Raw genomic sequence first — 24,098 nt, 5'->3', positions numbered from 1 at the left:
TTAGCTTCTCTATATAGAGGTTCTCAATACTGATATGGTTGTCCCAAAGACTGATACATGTCATTGTAAAGCAAGCCAAAGGCAAATAATTTTATCATCACATGGCGGGCTTTGTCTCACACTACTATGATTTAGAGGGAGTTACATTGTAATATCATCTTCTCATATCACAGGTCCCATTAAATAAGTCTCACTGATTATGCATCCCATAGCTTGACTTGGAATCCCAATATCCACCTATTTGTGTGCTCTCATTACAAAGTTTCAAGTGCCCCACGCCAGCAATGCCATGATAGTCTTCAACATGCGCTGGGGCACATGGACGGTCCAGTATGCAGTTTTGCTAATGTGACAGTTTGGCGCTTTGCTGTCTTGCAGAGTGTGCCAGCCATGCAGTTTTGCTATGTGATAGTCTGGCATGTACTGCAAAGAACAGAGTAAAAAGGACCAGCCTGCTAATTCCGTTTCCAATAATATTATCAATTGGACCACTTCTTTTCAAACCCTTGGACCCACTAAGCCAGAATACAAACATCACATGTAGGTTCATGCCTACTACATTACCCTCTTAAAGAGTGACAAAGCAGTGGGGTCGCTTCACAAAGCTTATAACTCAAGTAAGAGCCCAGCTTTACATGTATCATCACTACAGGACTCAAGGTTTCAAAAAAGGGCTTCCTGAAGCACACCGGCACCAATGTGACTCACCTTTAAAAAATATTAAATGATCAATAAATTTATAATAACAGATAAAAGAACAAAAAATATAGAACTAGCTCAATAAAATTCAGAAAACTAAAAAAAATGGATAGAGGTGGAGAGCCAGATATCCAAGGCTTAGGCTTATGAGGGCCACCTGGCAACCACCATGTAACCTATCTGCATACAGAGGCAAACTAGACCATATGCAGGCCAGTTAGAAGCCGCAGACACCACTTTTGAAAACAATGGCGGGGCAAGCCCCTAGGGCTTTGCTCTATATCCACCTCCTAGAGTATCAGAAAACTCCTTTCTTTGCTCTCCACTCTCCAATATGTGTGACAAGCATTTGGCAGGTGCATGTGGCATTCATGAAATACTTTTGCATGCCATGCTTTTATCCTTGAAATTGTGATATGAATTTTTCAACTGTGTTTCTCACTATCATGCTGAGTCATCGTCCAAGAAATCAAAGTTGTCCTAATTCTGATATTGATTGGCATCACAGTTTTGGCATAACTTGTGATTCTATAGGTCTGATATTGAGGTTCAAACCTTTCATCACCTTTAATCCACACCAATCAAAAAGCACATAAATCAAATTTAAGCATGAGTTTTGTTTACACTTGTCTATCTTTTTATTTAGATTCATTAAACCTAACATTAATTATCCAATTATTAATTAACTACCATTTTTTGATACTTAACCAAAAGATGAAGATCAAATACTAAGAGCCTGTTTGGGGATGCTGTTGCTTTTGGCCAAAAAGCAATTTTTAGTAAAAGATGCATTTTGATATCAAAAATTGCTTGGAAACAAAGCAACTTTTTGTTTGGCTGTCAATATCCTAAAATTGTTATAAACCTATAGAAATTACTGTATGTTTGATTAACATATCCAAAAGCTGCTTTTGAATGACAAAATGACCAAAAATGACAAATATCTAAAATGATTCTAAAATTATTTGGATATAAAATTCACTATTTCATTAAGTGTGAATGGAGATAAGAGAAGATTAATCAAAAAAAGAGTCCTGATACATAAGAAAGTCGGCAAAAAGGGATGTGATATGCATGGAGATGAGAGGAGATTAATGTGATGAACGAAAAAATCAGACAAAAAGAGAGAGATGAAAGGAGATTAATAATCCTGAAAGTCGGAAAAAACGGCCGTAGATAAAGATGAGGGAGATTAATCAGGAATGTGGATAAAGATGAGATTAATCTGAAAAAAAAATAGTCTTGATAGACAAAAAGTCAGATAAAAGGGGACGTAGATGGAGATGAGAAGAGATTAATAATCCTATGAGAGACGAGAAGATTAATAATCTTGAAAATTAGAAAAAAAAAAAAGAGACATAGATGGAGATGAGAGGAGATTAATCAGAGATGTAAATGGAGATGAGATGAGATTAATCTGAAAAAAAGAAAAAGTCTAATAGACAAGTGGAAAAAAAGGGATGTACGAGGGGTATTGAGAGGATAACACGTAACTTTTCTAAACAAATGAACTTTCCGCAAATGTGATATTTAGCTTATGATGCTGCGTTCACGGAAAGCAGAGGTCAGCTTTACATAAACCACATTTTGAGAGATCTTAAACACGATCTAGAATTACTTTTAGGTTGTAGCCAAACACTCAAAATTCTGCTTTTAGATCTGAAATCACTTTTAATGATATAAATGCACCCCCAAACATGCACTAAATGGAAATGTTAACCTCATTTTTGAGCAAGCTCTAGGAAGAGAACCATGAAGGATCTTCATTAATTCCATCATTCAATATCAATGATAAATAAGAATACGAAGATGTCATGATATATGCTTGTCAAAAGAAAATCGGACATGGCCACTTTCTAAAGCTTCAATCATAGTGAAATTTTTAGAAGATATTTCTAATATAAATAAATAACCATCATTTGATATTTGTCTCAAATTAATACCCACATATTGGAGTTAAATACAAAGAATGAGATCCAGTTACACAGATGTGTTCATCCATTTTATTATGATGGAGAACCACAGCATTCATTATTTTCTATAAGAAGACTATTAGCCAAGAGACTGTTTGTTAGTTAGGAAGTATTGTTGACATTTTGAAAGACCAATTTGATGCAAAGCATCACCATGAAGGTACATCATCAGATTCACTAAGATCAAAGCTAATATCATATGATTAAATGATCAGAAATATTACAAACAAACTAACCAATTTTGTCTTGTTCATAACTTACAGAACAAGTAGATCCAGAGACCAACGGTGGATAAAAGGGAGCTAATATGTAAGTGTTCTTGTGTAATGTAAATAATTAAATGTGGAAAGACATCCAGAAACCTATGATAAATTTATTATGAATCATGATATAATATCCATCTCAAGCAGTCTATCCGCAACCAATTCCAATGCACATGCAGTTGTATTACCATCTTCGTTAAGGGTAAGGAAAATTATAGAGCTTTCTTTTGTTAGTTTTCATTTTTCAAAATAGGAGAGGCATTATTGCACTCAAGGCAGTTGATTGGATGAAATTAGAAGTTACTATAACATCTTCTTCTCATCAGGAACCAGTAATACATACTTTAAATTTCATTTTGATGATGAAAATGCACTTGGAAGATCTGAAGCAAAAAGAAGTTTCATTTTGATGCATGTGGTTTACAGGCCTAAGGATATATCAAGATCCCAGGCCTTACTAGCCCCTTAGTCAATTGTTACTTTCTCTTCTAATCAATTGAACTTCTGATAGTATGCCTAAAACTTCTATTGATGATACCAAATTTTAATCAGAAAAGAAACATTATTTCAACATCAAGAATGCAACAATAAAGAAGAGTGATGATGAAAGGATTATCTAGGTTGGAAACATGTAATGAAGCATATCAGAAAGCCACAAAAAGAAGGTTAATAGAGAGTTTTATCCTAGGCTCCTTATAGTGCATGTCACATTGGATCCACATTTTATGGTGGGACTACAGAACCATCACTTGACCTTTACCATGACTCCATGATTTAAGCATTTACCTTATCATTAGGACATTAGAATATAGTGGGCAACTTAATTAATGGAGAGAAAACGAAAAAGTCAGAGTCGAACGATCTGCATACTGCAAGCAAATTAATTAAACAACAAAAATGAAGAATGACAATAAATCTGTCAGTTTATAGCTTAAAATACAACAACATGAGTTATGAACTCAGTAAAATTGCCAGAATAGTCCATGTAAAAAAGATACAGCCACAGACATTACAATCTACAGGTACTAACAGATTAGAAATAACTGGAAAACTGGAATAATTGTAAAAAAAAAAAAAAAGAAATTAAATTTTTCAGAAAATACCTTACATAAATTGTTCAAGGAAGGTGTAGCAGTAGGCAAGTCTACACTTTTGAAGATGTACGATGTGTCAATAATTCGTGGATGGTTAATTTTTAGTACTGTAGAGTTTAAAATAGAGAAGTTAGAACATGAGAAAATCCTTTACTTAATTCAGGAAAGTAATAAAATAATACAACAAGTGTGCAGATAATTATTAGATATACAGCATACCTTGTAAATCATTATGTACACTGTGGCCAACTAAAATAGTCCCATGAGACAAAAGCTTCTTAAGAGATTTCTGCAAAATGCCAAATTAACTTTGGGAAAGAAAATTCAAGCATAACTAGTAAACTGAAGGTAGCTAATACTACCTGAATATCAGCCAATGAACAAGTAACTCCCTCCAAATCTTCAGCAGATATTCCAGAGGTGTCTGTTCTGTAGTCGGCAACAGCTTTGTTGGGATTTACAAGTTCATCAAGTTTAACCTGAAAGTAAGAACTATCCTGAAAAGCTTGTGGAAACTGAGAAAAGCTATGTATATAAGTTGATAAGTTATCGAATAGAAGATTAGGACATAACATCAAGCAGTTTTGTACCTCCAAATTGTGATCTACTGCACATACTTTTACAACTGCTTCAGTACCATCCTCGCAAAGAACCATCTCACAATCAATTGAAAGCATAACTTTTGATTTCATTGCCTTAGAAACTGTACCTAGTGGAATCATTATCCACTCCTGCCAAGTTAATATAATTTCGGTATCATAAGATGGCTTTTACTTACTCAAATGGAAGGATGTTCTCGAATTCTTACATCGAACAGATATTGTATTTCTTTCAGTCAAGTAGCCTACACGATGAATTTACCAGCAACTCATGATTATTAAGTTGATTGAATTCAGAATTTCAAAGTAAATATACAAACATGTGGTTTATATGAATTCACCAATACATGGAATTGCTTTGACATAAAACTGCATAAATTTGACAATCATAATAATTTAATAAAGAATTTGAGAAAACATTTTTTTATCAGTAAAGAATGTCCCTACATGATTCGCATCTTGTGAGATAGACTTCTTTTTTGATAGTCACCAAAAATAGGAGAAAGAGATTTAGAAAGCTAAATCGAGTATCATTCAGACACATGACACCAGTGTCAAGCATTCAATTGTTCAGAAGAAACTACCACATGAACCTTCAAAAATCTGACAAGGGCATAAGTATGTGCCTTTTAGATGGGTGCAAATACTTGTAAATGTATGCTATTGATTAAAATTAGTCAGACCAATTATTTCTGCAACTTCATAAAATTCCTAAAACCCTTGTCAAGTATGGCATTAGACTTAGCTACTTTTATCCAAAAGTGTCATGAAGAGTCCCAAGTTCCAACATCTCAAGAAACCAAAATATGGGGTTTCCACATAACTTTGCTTTTTATTTTTCTTATTCAAGAGTGGCAAGAAAGACAAGAGACTTAAACATAAAAATTTAAAGGATTTACCAAGGATTTTACACGAAATTACAAATCCATCAATAATACGAAAGAAATGAAATAAAACATATATATCACTGATATCAATAACAGTAAGAAGGTAACTAACATAGTGAAACTTTTTAATGGAACAATAGAACAAAAGTAAATGAGCAATGACATTAATGGTTGCATCAGAAGATCACAACAACATAAACATCGTCTTTAACCAGAATGAAATGTAAAGAGTCAAGAGCTAGAAGGAACCAAACCTCCTCATGGGATGGAAAAGAGTAACATCGTGAGAAATGTGGATGTTCCATCGTCAAACAGACCAGCCTCTGCATTTGCACAAGTGTAGGTCAATGACAATTATGAACTGACTGACATCCTGAAAGTTCAATTTTGCTAGCAAATGTTTGCACAAGCGAACAAAGAAAAACCTATTACAATAAAGTTTAAAACATAAAATGGCTTCCTTCAAAAAAAAAAAATCTAAATCTAAATATGGTCCCAGTCATCAAAAAAATTAGTTAATGGAGATCTTAAACACATAATCTGATGTCTCCAAAATAAGAAGAGAAAGGTCCTAGACAATATTGGCAGGATAGTCATCATATGGAAGTGCAAGTGAAGCAATTTCCTTCAAATAAGATACTGTAAGCAAAATCAAATAGAATTCCTAACCTAAATCAGAATTCCAAGCAACATATACCTGCTGAGGGGTCTCTTGGTCTGGAAAGTCAGTGATGAACTTCTTTATTGCTTTGCAGTCAGTAAGATGTCTTATCAATTTGTTAAAAAACTGAAACCAAGAAAATAGAAAGCTATGAAAGCATTAGAGACATAATAAATGATAAGTATTTTATTCATAACAATGTAAAGCCTTTTACACAAGCTACCTTCAGATGTTTTTCCTCGAACGTTTGCAGAAAGGTAACCAATATATCTTTAGTTCTTCTTGCTGGATCACTTACACCAGCACCAAATCTTCTATCATGACCATGCAAAAAATCCTTCCATCCTCCTTCACCACCTTTCAATCCTTGCTTTTGGGTGAACTTCACAATCTCGGCAAGAACCTAGCAGAGATGGTGGGTCAAGCAAACAGTATATAATCACAAAACTGACGCAAGACAATGCATCCTGTAACTAATAATACAGCAAAAATAGCAACTTCCTATGAAGCATGATCTCTCTAGTTCTCTGTTTCCTTAACACATACAAACAAGTATCAATTAGAGTAAATCCTTTGCGAGAATAACAGGTATATCGAAAGAGGCAAATTCAATTAGTATAAATAAATAGGGAACTGACTGCACTACGCTGGCACACACATACTGAAAGAACTACCCACAAAATAAAAGGTAACACTCAGCATGTCTATGAAAGAACCCCCAAATCCAACAGAAGCATATGTACACTCTCTCCATGGTAATCATTAGAATTCATTGATATCACCAAGACCTGAGTTTTATTCAATGAAATAATAGAATGAGCTTCTAGGATTACTTTTTGTCCAAAGTACGCATTGTCATCATCAGTAACTAGAAGTTTCACAGCATAACGAGCCCGGTAAGGAAGAAAGTCTATTTCAGTTGTCACAGAGGATATAGATAGGATCACAAATGCAACAGAAGAACTAGATGAAACACCAATAGTTGTCTTAATCCACACACACACACAAAAAAAAAAAAAAAGCACAAATGTTTGCTGAGATAGAGAGAGTGGGGATAACAACCTCTTTGTCTGCATTCCAAATCACTTCGTCCATTGGAGAAGATATTAAACGAACAGCTGAAATAGAGGGGAAAGAATTAAAATTTGGTGGAAAGAGGATAAATTCGCGATTTTGTGCTCGCCCAAAACCCCAGCCGCTTGCTTCGTCCCTCGCTTAAACCCCTTCGCCTGCCCCTTTTTGATGGTGCTAGGTCTGGGAAGCAGCGATTCACGACCAGAACCCGCGAACCCGCCAGCGTGAAACAAAGAAATCGGTTTCCGGATCATGTTTTCGGACCCGAGAAAATCCGAATCCGACCATCGTGAACGGGTTGCAGTGTCCGACCGCTTTAGGATGCAAAAGATCGGTTTTGCCCTTGCCTTCCCTCACAAAAACCTTCTTTGGAAGAAGAGAGAATTTTATTTTTTTGGTCGAAGGAAAAACAGAAAATTGAAATCAAAACTACTCTCTAGAGGAGACTGATCAGCAGCTCCCAACTTCAACTTGTTACAAATAATAAAATTTTAAAAACAACTTCCAAAAAGCATCAGGATCTGATGGATTTTCTTTCCGATTCTGTAAGGCATATACATTTCTCGTCAATAGGTTTGGAAGAACACCGACAAGATCTTCTTGCCAACATTGCAAAGTTTTGGAAGAACAACCTGTATGCATCCCCAATCAGAGTATTTTGAATAATTTTCTATTACCCAAGAGGCAATTCATTCCCTGCAGAAAGTCTCCAAGGCTTCTCCACTAGTGACCCTAAATGGCATTGATTGGTCCTTTCTTGAATATGTTATATGCCATTTCAATTTCCTAATTGTTTGGATTAGATGGGTTTTAGCTTATGTTAAAACTCCTTCCTTTGCTTTGTTGATCAAAGACTCCCAGTCTATTTGGCTTGAACCATCCATGGGGTTGTAACAAGGTGCCCCTTGCCCCTGTTTCATTTGTGGGGCATGTTATCAAGGGCTCTTAATGTTATCCAGGACTCCATGATTTGATGGCCATGTAGGTTCCTGCAGTGCTCGAAAGCTGCATGGTACACTTCGGCCGTTCGACAATGAGATGTCAAGAAAAAAAAAAAAAGCATTGTTACCATATTTGCATGAAAATTGTTACCATGCTACCGCAGCAGAACGAAGGACTGCATCTCATTCTCCTCCTAAGTTCATAACACTGGCACCAATCCAACTGATGAGGCTATTTTCTACCTTCCATTTCATAATTCACCTTGTTGTCCTAGACAAGGCTTATCCAGTAGCTAGTTTTGATCACAGACTGATGCACATGGTATGGTGCAGACATGGATCTGATGAATTAAATCATAAAGTCTAATATTACCTCAAAGGCCAAGGAGGGGACTAAATGTGAAGAAACCTTACAATAACTATAGAAATAAGGACTGAATACAAGTCAAAAATTAGGCTGGCTACTAAAAACTTGAACCCAAGACCCCACTGACTTCTGTCAATGGGATAGCAAGCATGGTGAAGTACCCACTGCTGAACAAGTTTATTTTAAATTGGTCATAAAATATTAATTGAGAAACACCAACTTTACAATGTTCTCTTTTTTAAGAATGCTCCTACAAAGATTTCATGGACCCATGAATCATCAATCAAGATAAACTTTAACATCGATACCATTATCTATAAGGGACTGAACGACAGCTCGTATCTTCCCTTCAAACTTGTCACTGTCTCTTGGAGTGTAAGTACAAGTGTAAACATCAGCTTCTCTTGCCCTCTCAGCTAAGATCCGACCAATGGCCAGGCAAGCAGGTATATCCGATCTGGACTGCAGAGCTGCCTTGATGTCTTTTGAGTTGGTCCCTGCGACTGCAACCTGCTTGCATGTCACCCTGTGGGTGAGTGAAGCTGAAACAAATCGCTTGGATATAAACACATCGAGTGAGAAGGGCTCCATGTATGCTATTGTCCGCTGCTTGAATGAAACATGCTTTTGTGGATTCTTTGATTTCTTCTCCTTTTTGTATGTGTATGGCCGGCTGTTGTCATCATCCACGAAATCTTCAACACCAAAGAAGCTTCTTGGGGCACTGAGGACCTAAAAGAATAAAAATATTATTCAGATAAAAATTCCATATCGTAATCCTATAGGCAAACTTCAGAATAGTAATATCTGTAGTCAGCAATGTCATGAGGAGTCAGTGCAGATGCCCCTAGATGACATAGGGAAGAAATATTCCATGTAGCTTAGGCAAACAATTATGAAATTAGTAACGGAGAAAAGTGGCAAAGAACAATCTTCACGGGAACCAACTGTTTGCTTCTGCGATCATGTTGTATAATGACCAAGAAATGTAGTAGATCAACAAAATCTACATCACAAGCATGCCTTGAGACCAAGAAATACAGGCTTACCATGATATCACAAGGGTTAGGATGTCAAAACATACCAGTAGTAGAACAATCCAAAGTGATGATCGGCAGGTCTTTTTTTTTTTTTTTTTTCTTGTTTATGGTGCAATACAAATTGACTTATCAACAAGGTCACGTATATGCATCAGGTAACAGTCAACTATGAGACCAAGATATCACAGTCAATTTAGTCAGTGCAACATAGACAATCTAGACAAAGAAGAAAGATCAAAATCTTATATTATGTTATAACCTGACCTGATGGCAACGTAAAATAGTCTTTCCAAATACATAAATAAGCTAGTCTATCTCCTTGAGAAAAGATGAATATGTTGTTTTTGTCTTAAGATGCAATTATCTATTTCTTTCCCTTTTTAAAATCTTCTACCCACAATTGCAGCTGATGATAAAGGGGAACTTAACTTTTCCTACTTCAGAAAAGAACTATCACAAATATCAATTCCATTGCATCCCCATAAATCTGTACACCTTTTCCCAATTGTACCCAGTTGGTACGCTCTCATGGAATTAACAATTCTATTTGGCAGAAATACTGCCTTAAGATTACAAATACCTACATCAAAATGTTCAGTTGATCACGAATCCATCTAATACCTCTACTTCAATCTCCTATCCATTTCTTATCCATGTTAGGCCTTATAAATTGATGAATGTCATAGTATAGTAAATGCATGAGAGAAGTAGCTTTTAATATCCTCTTAGGTATAAGCTGATGTTAATTTTAGCAACCAATATCTTTCTCCGCATCACATTAACCTGCTGTACACTTCTTTTAGTTGGGCATTGACCATTACTTGTCATCCTCCAAGTTACACTTCACTCTGATGTTAATCAACGAAGCCTCACATAAATGATGTTTCATACTTAAAAATGTTGCTAAAATAATGGTTCCCAAGTTTGCTCATTGAAAATTTCATAGCTTCAGAAAAGATATTAGTCTCTACTAACTAGAGGGAACCTACATGGCTGATTTGGAAAGAAGCTGGGATATGCCAGGAATCAGTTCTAGTTACAATAATATAAATCATGCTTCTCTCTAATTACTTCTTAATAGACATGCTAAGTGAAATCAGTTCTCGTTGAAAAACCCTTTTAGTGCCCCCCTAAAGATACTCAGTAGACAGGTTAAAAAGAATGAGCACTTCAATAGCGAGAAAGTGGATGGATGATCATGACGTGTTAACACTTTCTAATCCAAAAAATATATCAAATATACGGTCACCATCCAGTTCCAGTTCTCTTTCTAAACGCTTAAATACATCACTGACCTAGGCAATCATATTAATCCATTATCAAGAATCCCTAGGACATGCTACTAAGTCCATTATATCACATATAAACAGGCAGAATCCACCCCTAAGACACATTCTTGAGACAATAGCATTGAAAGTTGCTTATCTGCATATCTTCTGTTTAGCTGCTAATAATCTAGTTAATATTAGTGACAAGCAATGCCCGCACTGTTGACATGCTTGCCTTCCAATGCTACCAACTTCCTATGAAAGAGCTGTAATAGATAAGTAACGGTAATGACACCATTTGTCCAAGTAGATCGTGACCAAAAATAAATAGCAAACGCTGAACTTCTTGCTAACTCTTGCCAAGACACGCAAGCCAGATTTGGTTGACAGAGGTGAGAATGAGTATCAGACTCTGACAGTCTATTCCCATGTTATAACCCGTTTGGACATATGAGTGTTGATTCCCATGGGCATCGGATTCCATTCGTGGATAACAGTAAAAAGAGTTTCGCATATGTTTTATTATTATTATTAATTATTTACTAAAAATATATCTCAGTAATTTATTATCTATTAGGTAATAAAACATTATATACATGACATTATATTAGTATTATTTATAATATATTATTCTAAATTATATATATCAATATTACACAAATATAATATCATATATTATATTGACATTATATATTACACTAATAATATACTATATTTCATAATATATTATTAATGAAATATTATCCCATCATAATATATTTTATATGCTATATATTATATATCATTCAACAATATTCTCATTCAACAATATTCTTATAATTATAATATCATTATAACTATCTTGTTAGTAAATATATTTTATTCTTAATATGATATAATACATACTATTAGATAATTTATTATATTACTTCTATTTGCATTGTTTGTAGTCATAATAATAACATATCATTAGTTGCAGTATGATTATATTGTTACAACAATATTATTACAATTAGTATAATATGTCTTTCAGCAATTATAATATTATATTCATATTATTATATTATCTATATTTGCATTGTGTTTATTATGATTACTATAATAATATTATTATTTACTAATATTTGATATAATAATATAGTATGTTATATTAATATAATTATATAGCTCATAATTATAAATCGTACATTTATATTATTTTATTTACAGTATATTATATTGTTACTAAATAATAATAACAATATTATTACATTAATATTGATATATTAATAATTATATATTATGTTTTATCCTATTGGGTCTATTTCATTCTTTAGGGATTTATGCGGACTTATCCAAACACAAGAATCAAACTAATTATTCCTTATGATTCCCATGAATGGATTTCCTCGAATGGTTGTCCAATTCTTAATTACCAATCCTAACCACCAGATATGGCAGATATGGCCTAAAAGAAACACCACCACAATCATTTAAAAAAAAAAAAACACCACATTCATTTATAAGCTTATTTATAACAAAATTTTGTTACACTTGATGGTTTATTTACAGGATCATCTTAAGGTAGCATGAATATGGAATAGAACCTTGAAGCAGTACACAACATCAAAGATAGGGCCATCAACTCTGATTAAAATGATATATGTCAGCAGTACTTAAAATTATTTAAGTGTGTTATATAAAAAGAAGTTTTGCATACTTTTACAAAAAGGTCTCTTGAATATGAATGTCTATGATGTGAATAAATTATAGGAAAGCTGGATGTTAGTGGTTAGGAACAAAAAAGGGTGTTGGATGCTGCTTTGGAATCTCACCATCCAATGCAATATTATGGTGCATTATTCCGTTGACCTTTTCTTCCCATGCAACAATTGCTAGGGTGAAATACAACATAGAAAAAAAGCAAGTAATATGATAACCCTTTTCTCTTAAAAGGAAGTGCTCACAAGTTCCCGATAAACAAGTGAACAAAGCGCCATCATAGGACAAAAATACATAAAGAACAGAAAAGAATTGGTAACCATAAATCTGCAGTAAAATATTACCTGTCCGTCATGAAAATTGTTTCTAAAAACATATGAAACTGCCCTTTTTCTGTACTCTGGTACAAAAAATACATTCCTCCGTGTGTTGCTGAATATATTTTTGAACATCTGCTCACAATAATTGCATATCAGGTAAGAAGGCACTCGACGCAATAACTGACATTATGAGAATGAAAATCTGAAGTGTGGACTAATAGAAGAGGCAAGAAAACAAATTAAAGGTTGCTTATCAAACAAGAAATTTTAACAAGAAGAACAATTACTAAATGACAAACAGAAGTCAAAAGCTGATGTTCATTAAATGGAACTGCCAAATGTCAAAAATTAGATTAGTATGGCAGCATCAAATGGTATATTAGTCATCAGAGAATCAGTTTTGAAACCAGAATGTCTGCCACTATGGGAGTCCCTGTGCATGTGTGTGCGTGTACGAGCTAGGGGAAGCCTAAAAAGATACCATTTGGAAGAGAAAGAAATGGAACAATTGAAGAGGTTAAAATGCCCGATAAGCAAAACCTATATCTAACTTCATCCTACAGAACTTCTAGCTTGTATGGAATCACAGTAAAGAAGAACAAAATCTTATAATATGCAAAACTGAATCTGATAGCAGCTTAAAATAAGAAAAAGCTTAACCATTCAAATTTACATCAGAACTTTCCAAATACGATTTACATTGTATGTCAATGTATCAAGAAACATTTTTATCTTGATTATACCTCCCAGTTGGTACCTTGTTATTCTTATCGATCTAAGAATTCCTTTTTGCAGACATAATGCCTTGAGAATATAAATGCATACATCAAAATAGGGAATCATCTCCAATACATCCATCCATCCGTTGTCCACCTTCAGGCTTCAGCCTTCTAAACTGATAGATACTCTATGACTGTAAATACACAAAAGAACTAGTTTTCACCCTCTCAGGAAAAGGTAGCTTTAAACTTTAGCAACTGATGAGTTTCTTCACATCACATCAACCTGTTGTGCTCTTTCGAGTTTGAGTTTGACCATTCCTTTTCATGCTGTGCAACCATCAGTCTTCACTCCATATAACCACCAAGAATTCACATAAAGGCTGCTTTTCTACTTGATGATGTTGCTCAAAGGATGATTCTCATATTCAACAAAAAATTTATCACTTCAGCAAAGACATTAGTCTCCACTAGCTAGAGGAGTCCCTATGCTGCTGATCTGGAAGGAAGCCAGGGAATGTGGGGAATCAGTTCTAGTTAAAACAATCTATATAACACTTTTGTGCTTCTCTCTGAAACCTCTCAATGAAGCGGTTGGGGGAAATCAGTGCCTGTTGAGACATCTATACACTACAGACTCTCAGCGCACCACGTGTCGACCTGTGCGGCAGAGTCAGCGACGGGGATCACATCGGGCGGTGGGCGGTGGGCGGTGGAGAGAGAAGATCATAAACATGTGAACGGAAGAGGCGCCGATGCCCTTGACCATTCTGAGCACGGCGAAGACTGGAACGGCCGTCCACGGCAACGATGGATGGAGGCATCGGAGAGGATGCCGTAGTGGGTTCTGAACTCTCCCTATATACTATTAAAAAAAAAAAAAAGTACGGTGGCCCCTTATTCACGTCTACCATGCCTCCACCGAAAATGCCACCCGTCAGGTAGCCTCCATATCGTTATTACGAAAACAGAGCCCCATAAACTGAAAATTTTGTAGCCAAAGAAGAATCCTTTCGATCAAAAATTCCCAAACCCTACAAAATGTCAAGCTTCTACGAAGATTAAGCTCTCAAAACCTCAAGCGACCAACTCACACCGCCACAACTCCCGCAAAATCCCATATGCTCGAGCAAGAACCCCGGAACGGAACCTAAGAAACCCCTCCGATCTCCCTCAGGTACTCTCCTTTCCCACAGATCTCCGAAGAAAGAGAACGAAATGAAAAGATAAAAGAAGCGAAAAGGGCAAAAAAAAAAAAAAAAGATCAATCTATGGGGAAAAGGTCTAACCTTTCAATTTTTCCGTCTTTCGTTTGTTTCGTTGATTTTTCCTCTGTTTTCCCCCTTTTTTCCTCGATTTCTTCCGTCCTCAGGAATCCCAACCAGGTGGGAGGCTTGGAGCGGCCGAACAGGAAGCTTAGACGATGGCTGGAGAGCTGGGGTTTTGTGTTGGGTATTTTGTTTCTTTTTTCTGTTTGCGGGAGTCTCAATCGGGTAGGATCCAAAGAGCTCAAATCCTCTTATCCTCCTGATAGCCGGTGGCGGACATTCGAGTGACAGATCCTAAATCTGTATAAATTTTAAGTTTAAATTTTAAATTTATCTACATTACTCAACTGATTGAATATCTGCAAAAAAAAAAAAAAAATCTGACTATCAAGATTAGCTCATTACAATTTTAAATCTATATATTATATTTTAATATAATTTTTAGATAAATTTAAAAAATTTATACACAAATACGTAAAATATCTTGATTTATCATATGCAGATAAAAAATATTAGAAAGATAAAAAAAAGAAAAGTGGATTGTATTAATTGGGTGATTTTAATTCGTCAAAAAAAAATTATATTTTTAAGATTAAATTTAAAATTTTATATTAAAATATTTAAATTTATTATATATAATCTAAATAACATTCAAGAATCGGCATAAATAAAGTTAGTTGTTTGAGTGTGTGAAATTAAAACATATATAGATAATTAAAAAATTAAAATTATATAAATAAATTTAAAATTATAAATTATATTTGTCAATTTATTTTAAAATTTAATAATAAATAATTTTTTTATGGATTTAGATCTAGTCAAGATATATTAGATCAGATCAGTTTAGTATTATCCTACAGATTGGATCCAAAAAATCAATGATCAAGATTTGATTAAAATATGAAGTTTATTTAATTTTTCAAATCCGATTTGCATATATTATTGGTTTAACTAGGAGTTAGTTTGGAGTTGGACTGACATTGAAAAAATTAAAGTAGAATAATTTTTCATATCTTGTTCATATGAAAAGAAAGTTATTGTTAGTACTTTATTTTTTTTATCTTTATTGAATATTTTTTTGTGGCATTGATGCATTTACGTTGTTGTATATTTGTATTCTATAATAAAAATTTTTATATATTTATTTCTAAAATTTAAGATGATGAAATATGGATAAAAAGAATACATCAGAGGTAGTTAATTTCAAATATTATCACTTATTTTTCAACTATTTTGATTCATATTTTATCATGAAACCTTCTCAATTTAGTAATATTTTATAAAATTATTTAATATTTATATTTTTAGATTAAATGAACAGATTATTGAAGATGAAAATAGCGTAGCTATAGATTTATTAGTTAATAAAAATATTATATATTATATTATTTAAAAAATTTATATGTTGATAAAATATTTTATTATTTTTTTAAATTTCATTTAAATCTTGCCGCAAAATATGGGTTTCATACCAGTTAAAACACTACCTCGGAAAATAGAACAACAGAGAGCAAAAATCATTTAACCTATTCTTTTCAATCAAATACTCATTAGGGCACTTGAACTAAACTACTTCTTGGGAAGGGCAAAACAAGCACTTCCAAAAGGTTGGTACATAAACTTTTGCCTTTTAAATCCATCCACACGTAACCTAAAAATAAAATACTCCCATGTAGAAGAAGTAATTTATTCTAAAATAAAGGAGGAATAAGTAACTTAGCGAAGTTACTATTAACTAATTGACTCGAACGATCGCTTCTATTGCTCGGTCATTGGTTTCAGTTTGATCACAGATGAACTACAAGTTGACTAAGAGCTAGATATATTGGTGATTGGATATTTCTCTTCGAATCAATTTATGATTTAAGATTGCCTGTACAAAGTCAATTCTTCATACTTTCTCATCGAAGGTTGGAAACCAGCAATGGCGGGGTCAAAAAAAAAAAAGAGAACGAAAGAAAACAAGCAAAAGGAGGTAGCGGCCCAAACAAATATAGTATAGACACACTTAGTAAGGATGAGTTAAATCGAACATAGATTATGCTCACATCCAGTCTTATATAGCTGCCTCAAATTTTCTATGCAGGATTAGAAGTGCTCTCCCTCACTCACCACTTGGATTTGGGCCTTCAGAAATTGGTTTCCCAAGTTTAGATTCAAATTTCAGTTCAGGTTAGATTCTAAAAAATACTTCATTCAAGACTTGCAAGTGAATTTTCAAGAAGACAGAAGGTATCCCTGAAGTAAAAGATGCTAGATATAAAGCACGTTTGGTAGCTAAAGACTACAGTCAGGTTGCTGGTATTAATTTTAATGATGTTTTCTCTCTAGTAGTCAAGTATAGCTTTATTCGTGTGTTACTCTCCTTAGTTGCCATGTATAATTTGAAATTAGAGCAGCTTGATATTAAGACAGTCTTCTTACATGGGGAACTTGAAGAAATCATTTATATGCATCAATCTAAAGGATTTTGTTATTGAAGGCATGGAGGATCATGTATGCTTGCTCAAGAAATCACGATACAGATTAAAACAGCCTCCTCGATAATGATATAAGCGATTTGATTATTTCATGATAGGTTGTGGTTATTTTCAAAGCAAATATAATAATTGTGTGTACTATAAAGAGCTTATTGATGGATCCTTTATTTATTTACTGTTATATGCGGATGATATGCTTATTGCTGCTAAGGATATATCTGAGATTGATAGGTTAAAATCACAACTTAGTAGTGAGTTTAAGATGAAAGATTTGGGAGCAGGCAGAAAAATTTTTGATATGGAGATTCAGCGAGATCGGAAGGCAGGATTGCTTTATTTAACTCAAAAGAAATATATTGAGAAAATATTGGAGTGTTTTAATATGAAGGATGCCAAACCGATTAGTACTCCATTTGCTGCCCACTTTAGGCTTTCAGCTAATTAATCTCCACAATCAGATGATGAGAAAGATCAAATATCTGATATTCCTTACTCTAGTGCTGTTGGCAATCTTATGTACATCATGATTTGTACTCGTCTAGATATTTCACATACAGTCAGTGTTGTTAGCAGGTATATGTCTAATCCTGATAAAGAGCATTGGCAAGCAGTGAAATAGATATTTAGATATTTGCGAGGTACTTCTGATGTTTCTTAAAGTTCAGAAGATATGGTAGCAATATTGTTGGTTTTGTTAATTCTGATTTTGCAAAAGATCTTGATAGGAGGAGATCCATTGCAGGTTATGTATTTGCTCTTGATAGATGTGCTATTAGTTGGAAAGCTTCTTTACAGCCTATTGTTGCTTTTTCAACAACAGAGGTTGAGTATATTGCAGTGACAGAAGCTATTAAAGAAGCTATTTTGCTGAGAGGCTTATTTTGTGAACTTAGTTTGGTAATAATGTGACTATTGTTCATTGTGATAGTCAGAGCACTATCCATCTGACTAGAGATCAAATATTTTATAAGAGGACAAAGCACATTGACGTGAGGTATCATTTTATTCGTGATATTATTTCACAAGATGATGTTACTGTGACTAAGATTGGTACTGCAGATAATCCAGCTGATATGTTGACAAAGTCTCTTTCAATTATCAAATTCAAGCATTGTTTGGATTTGATTGGTGTTTGCAGTATTTGAATTTTTTTTCTTCCTTTTCGGAAAGTAGTGGAGAACATAGAGAAGGTTTCTATTATATTTGGAGTAGCTTGATCCAATTTTAAGCCAAGGTAGAGATTTGTTATATGGCTCTAAAATTGTGAGTTAAGTTTTCTATTTTATCGTATGGTATATTTATCATGGTATTAATCTGACAAAATAATTCAAATCATATTGATCTTATAGAATCAAGTCGAGAAAGAAAGAAATGATAGAATCAATCCAAGATTCAATAATCGAAGGTCAACTATGATCTCAGCAATTGAGAAAATCTGTTAAGAAAATCAGTCATAACCAGCAGTACGATTTTGACAATTAAAAAAATATGTCAAGAGAATCAATCATAATCGATAGTACTATTTTTTGAATATTTCCTTCTGATTTCTCTCTCCTTATTATATATATTCCCATTCTATATCACTATCTGCAAAAAAATAAGAGAGCGAGAGTTTTAGACTTGAGAGCTTCTTTTTTGTGTGAGATTTGGATGTATTGAAATTTTGGGTTTGAGAAATAATTATTATTTTTTATATTCTATTTTATTATAGTGAATTTTTTTTGCTCTGTCTTCGCCCATGGAGTAGACACACTGCCGAACCACGTAAATTACTATGTTAGTGTGATTTTTCTTCTCTCTTTACTCCTCATATCTTTCACAACAAAAAATTATTTAACCTATTTGTTCCATTCTTTTCAATCAAATACTCATTAGGGCACTTGAACCAAACTATTTCTTGGGAAGGGCAAAACAAGCACTTCCAAAAGGTTGGTACATACACTTTTGCCTTTTAAATCCATCCACACATAACCTAGAAATAAAATACTCTGCTATATAGGAGTAATTTGTTCTGAAGTAAAGTAGGAGCAAGTAACTTAGTGAAGTTACTCTTGACTAATTGACTCGAATCGATTGCTTCTATTGCTCGATCATTGGTTTCAGTTTGATCGTAGATGAACTACCAGTTGACTAGGAGCCAGATATATTGGTGATTGGATATTTCTCTTCGAATGATTGGATATTTCTCTTCGAATCAATATATTATTTAAGATTGCTTGTACAAAGTCAATTCTTCATACTTTCTCATCCAAGGTTGGAAACCGGCAACGGCGGGGCCAAAAAGAAAAGAAGAAAAAACAAAAGAAAACAAAAAAAAAAAGAAGACAAATATAGTATAGACTTACTTAGTAAGGATGAGTTAAACTGAACATAGATATGCTCTCATCCAGTCTTATATAGCTGCCTCAAATTTTTCTATGCAGGATCAGAAGTGCTCTCCCTCACTCACCACTTGGATTTGGGCCTTTAGAAATTGATTTCCTAAGTTTAGATTCAAATTTCAGTTCAGGTTAGATCAAGAGTAAATTTTAATCTATTGTATTTGAAGTTGGAAAGAGATGGAAAATTTAAACCCAATCCAATTATAAGTGGACCTTTGCTAATTTGGGTTGGATCAGACCTACTATTTCGGCTTTTGGTCATAATTCAAGAACATATTGCAGGCCCAAACCGAGACACACTGAGATACCTCTTGAGCCGTATCATGGAGCAAGTTAACATTCCTTTCACTTTGTCCCGCACTTATGATGGATTCTGGTCTCTTGTTAGATAATTAGATGTCAAGGTGACAAACATACTAGCAGATAATGAAAGAGGACCCACAAATAGAGATAATATTACCGTTATTCTCCTCCCAACAGGGTTATTATTGTTCCCTAGCCTACCCATCACACCATGAGAAAGAGAAATCCCATCTGGCTATGGAGGCAGACATACTCCTAGTTGTCATCAAGACGAAGACAACCAGAACAGACCTACTCCCATATCCCCACATCCATGAACCCATCCTCGGTAGCACACGCCCTAAACATTCCCGTAGTATTAAATCCATGAGCCACCTGGCCATTTCTCGACACCGCAATGAGCCCGGCCTGGCCTTCGTCCAGCCTATTCTTGATAACATAATCCACTGCCTCCTGGAGACCGAGACCTTTGTACTCCATCACCGCCGCCACGTCCCTCGCCAACGTGCTCCGTATGATGGCTTCGCCCTCGCCGGTGCATGAAACGGCGCAGAGGTCACAGGCGTAGGTTCCGGAGCCGATCAGCGGCGAGTCCCCGATGCGGCCCATCATCTTGTTCATGAGACCTCCGGTGGAGGTGGCCGCGGCGCACCAGCCGTTGCCGTCCAACACGACGCACCCGACGGTCTCCGGAGCGTAGATGCTGATGGGGAGGCCGTTCATTTGGAGAGGGTTGTCCACCATGGAGCCAGCGCTGGCGCTGCATGTCTCAACGCCAGGAACTGGAATCCTGTAATCAAACTGTTTGGAGAAATGCCAAGTATAGCATATACATCAGATGGTGAATGAGTTAGTGATGTTAGGAGCAGTGCTAGATTTTTCTTTCATTTTTGGACTTGACAGTGCCAGATAGAAAAGATTGAAGAGTTAGTGATGTAGGACGTGTGACTGACCAAGATGCTGTTGGCCTCCTTGGCCAGCTTCAGCATGCCGACGTTCTCTTCAGTGATGAAATAGCTATTGTCCATCACTTCCACGCCCTGAAACGAGCAATTAATGGATTCTACAGCTTAATTCAGTCAAAAAAAAACAGAAGAAAAGGTAGACCAAACAAGAGAGAAGATGCAAAGAGAATTCTGGTACGACTCCACAAAAGTACTGGCTACGCACTGCACAGCCGCCCATATGCCCTTCCCTGAAGAAATTTGCGCAAAGTAAGGCCAAGTGGCTAATTTTTTTTGAGTCAGGACTTGGCAGTATTTGGTCCCACAAAAAAATTGAGTCAATATTCTGGCAATGTAAGATCCCACGTAGGTACTGTCAAGAAGCATAATCCAGCCAAAATAATTGCTTATTGGACTAAGATTGTATTCGAACTTTAATAATTTAATCACAAGTGCCATCGTGCTCCTCATGGTACATGACAACTACAATTTGAGGGGCTTTTTTAAAAAAAATACGGTTAAGGCTTAGAAAATATGTCAGGTTGGGTTTTGACCATCAAAGCTTAGCCCACTCACCTACACTGATTGGAAAATAATGTACTAGATTCAGTAGACATCTCCCTCTCTAAAATTGCATCATTAAAGTATCCTCCAATATAGGAGCAATGCGGCAGAACTTCCATCGTACACAGAATCTTTTTTACCATGACATGAGAGGAGATTGGTGTGACTCACAAAATAAAATAATAAATTTTGGTGTGCACCAATTATTGAGACAAAGCATATTCTAAGGTGAATATTCACTCTATGGGTCCGGACAGATTCCCTTCCCCATGATCCAGTGTCTCCACATGCAGAATATTATGTGGGCCAAAAGGTGGAGACAACTGTACAAGTAACCGATGCTGTCAAAAATATAGAAAATTTCTATGTTCAAATTAAATGTCAATTTTTTATTATTTATATAAATTTTAAAAACAATATATTATATGCACAGAGTATCGAAAGTTTTGGTACACCCATTTTATTCCCTGGATAAGATCCTAAAAAGTCATGAGATGATCAGATTTAAACTTTTATGGATCACATGTATGTATGAAGGGCAAATTACAACAAATTATACTATTTAACCAATGACAGTAGTTTTTTTTTTTTTTTTTTGGTACAGAATAAAGATCAAAAGAAAATAGAAAAAAGTTAATAATGCCTAGGAAAAAAGGTACTGGCTGCATCACCCTTCAAAGGTTTGAATTAAATGTTGCACTTAGAACATGTGGTACCGGTTGAACAAGACCGCAGTCCAGACATCACTCATCCACCCATCTCATAAGATCGAGGGGGATGAGAGTGGTGCACCGTAATTGGTGGGTGTCGACGGGGGCTCAAGGCTAAATGGACTGCCACGTAGAACCGGCGAACCAAGCAGTGGCATGCCAGGTATTCTATTAGCATTTTTTATTAAAGCATATCATGTGCCCAACTTGTACAAAATCGCACAGTGGGGATGCAGAGTATCCCCTGCCTGCCACCCAAGTCCAGCCATCACCACAACCGTCCGGCAACACTGGTAAAGATTCATGTCCTACCCACCCAACCTTTTATGGAAAGCTTTTCTTTTCAGAGTATCTACCGCGAGTGCCAATACCTCTCACGTGATGCCTCTGACCACGTGAAATAAAACCGTCGGTCGAACATCTAAAGGTCGTAAGTTTACAACGCGTCGCCGGACGCAGATACGGTCACCGGCTTTGAGAGAGAGAGAAGGGGAGAGAAGGCCCAAATAAACGGCGCTACCTGTTCGCGGGCGAACTCCTCGGCGCCGTCGAAGGCAAGGTAGGAGTGGGGGGACTTGTCCATGACGAGGCGGGCCAAGGAGACGGGGTTCTTGACGGTGGAGAGGCCGGAGACGGCGCCGCACCGGCGGCCACGGCCGTCCATGATGCTGGCCTCCATCTCCACCGTTCCCCGCCGCGTCAGCGCGGACCCCCGCCCGGAGTTGAACACGGGGTCCGTCTCCAGTTCCCGGACCACTTGCTCCACCACGTCCACGGCGGCGCAGCCGCCGCGGAGGGCGGCGATGCCCAGATTGAGGCACCGGGAGAGGACGCGCTTCGCCTCCTCCTGCCGCTCCGCCGGAAGGTTGGGGTCCACACCGGCGCCCCCATGCACGGCGATCGCCCAACCTCCCATCTTCTCTCTCTCTCTATCTCTCTCTTTGTGAGTAGTGGGATGGGAACTTCCGGGTCACCGGTGGCGCCGTTTTATAGAGCAGTTTTGGTACGGTTGAAGTCCGGACTTGATATGTTCTTATATTGGAGTTTGTAGAGGAGCTGAGGTCCGGGGAGGGTGCAGAGTTGCAAACTGAACGGAACGTCTAGTGTTTTTTTTTTTTTGGTAACAACCGAAGGTTTAGTTTACCATTTACATTAACAGCTGTAAAAACGCTATAACAAGTGGATGGAGGTATCCCATCATGTTATGCTAGTTGTCATGAAAAATAAAGCAGTAGTCATCATTGACCAGTAATGGGATGGTATACCACTATGTTATGCTGGACCATTCATGGGAAACCATAATGGTACCAAGTTTGAAGGCTAATATAGTGAATAATATAGCAGCACTTTATAGCTTTTCATTTTCAACTTAGATTACTTTGCTATTAGTCGTTACACAGCACCATTAATGCTTTTGCTTTTTTTGTCATATCTATTTATGCTACAAACTAAATATAAATATTTAATTGGAATTAATTGGAATGTAAACGAAGTTTTGTTGTAATGATATTTTTACCAAATGTTATCTTGTTCTTGTTTAGTACATGAGATGGAAAATGACTGTTAATTGATGCTGTCATCAGTGCCCATTCAAATATTTTTTTATTTTTTAATTCAAACATCTGGTCCAAATATGAAGAATAATTTTTATTTAGTACAAAATAATTTTTATTTAGCATATACGATTTTGACAAATAAAGATGCATTTGGTTAGTCATTAAAAAGATACTTTTTTTTATTTTTTAATTTTTAAAAAATAAAAATCAAAAAATAATATTTGATAATATAATAAAAAATAAAAATTTAAAATTTAAAAATTTAAAATAATTACTTTATATGTAAAGTAAAAATTTTTTACTTTTC

The 24,098-nt window shown here is 35.6% G+C and overlaps 3 protein-coding genes across 5 annotated transcripts in view; all 3 read right to left on the bottom strand.

The window, feature by feature from the left end:
- The window catches only part of LOC105049533 (small RNA degrading nuclease 1), a 13,826-nt gene extending 6,398 nt beyond the window's left edge, over positions 1–7,428 (bottom strand). For 2 of the 3 annotated variants that reach the window (XM_073261485.1, XM_073261486.1), the window contains exons 1-8: positions 7,239–7,428; positions 6,400–6,579; positions 6,213–6,302; positions 5,770–5,838; positions 4,620–4,760; positions 4,392–4,508; positions 4,249–4,318; positions 4,039–4,136 (exon numbers count right to left, since the gene is read on the bottom strand). In XM_073261485.1, the coding sequence (XP_073117586.1) occupies positions 4,039–4,136; positions 4,249–4,318; positions 4,392–4,508; positions 4,620–4,760; positions 5,770–5,838; positions 6,213–6,302; positions 6,400–6,579; positions 7,239–7,271 (798 nt within the window). In that variant the 5' untranslated portion in view covers positions 7,272–7,428. 3 annotated transcript variants of the gene reach the window in all.
- Positions 7,429–8,745: 1,317 nt separating this feature from the next.
- On the bottom strand, positions 8,746–15,100 carry LOC105049535 (L18 ribosomal protein Heart Stopper). Its single transcript, NM_001405766.1, is given in 3 exon segments — positions 8,746–9,290; positions 12,891–12,998; positions 14,875–15,100. Coding segments are annotated over 2 exon segments (561 nt in total). The 5' UTR covers positions 14,875–15,100; the 3' UTR covers positions 8,746–8,837.
- A 5,038-nt stretch (positions 15,101–20,138) lies between these two features.
- Positions 20,139–23,207, bottom strand: LOC105049536 (probable isoaspartyl peptidase/L-asparaginase 2). Its single transcript, XM_010929207.3, has 3 exons — positions 22,756–23,207; positions 20,971–21,057; positions 20,139–20,818 (listed from the first exon to the last, which is right to left on the bottom strand). The coding sequence occupies exons 1-3, from the start codon at positions 23,149–23,151 to the stop codon at positions 20,309–20,311; spliced, it is 993 nt and encodes a 330-aa protein (XP_010927509.1). The 5' UTR covers positions 23,152–23,207; the 3' UTR covers positions 20,139–20,308.
- Between the last annotated feature and the right edge of the window lie 891 nt (positions 23,208–24,098).

This window comes from Elaeis guineensis, chromosome 8, assembly GCF_000442705.2.
Source record: "Elaeis guineensis isolate ETL-2024a chromosome 8, EG11, whole genome shotgun sequence".
Classification (NCBI taxonomy): Eukaryota; Viridiplantae; Streptophyta; class Magnoliopsida; order Arecales; family Arecaceae; genus Elaeis; species Elaeis guineensis.
This window is presented reverse-complemented; position numbering and strand designations above follow the sequence as displayed.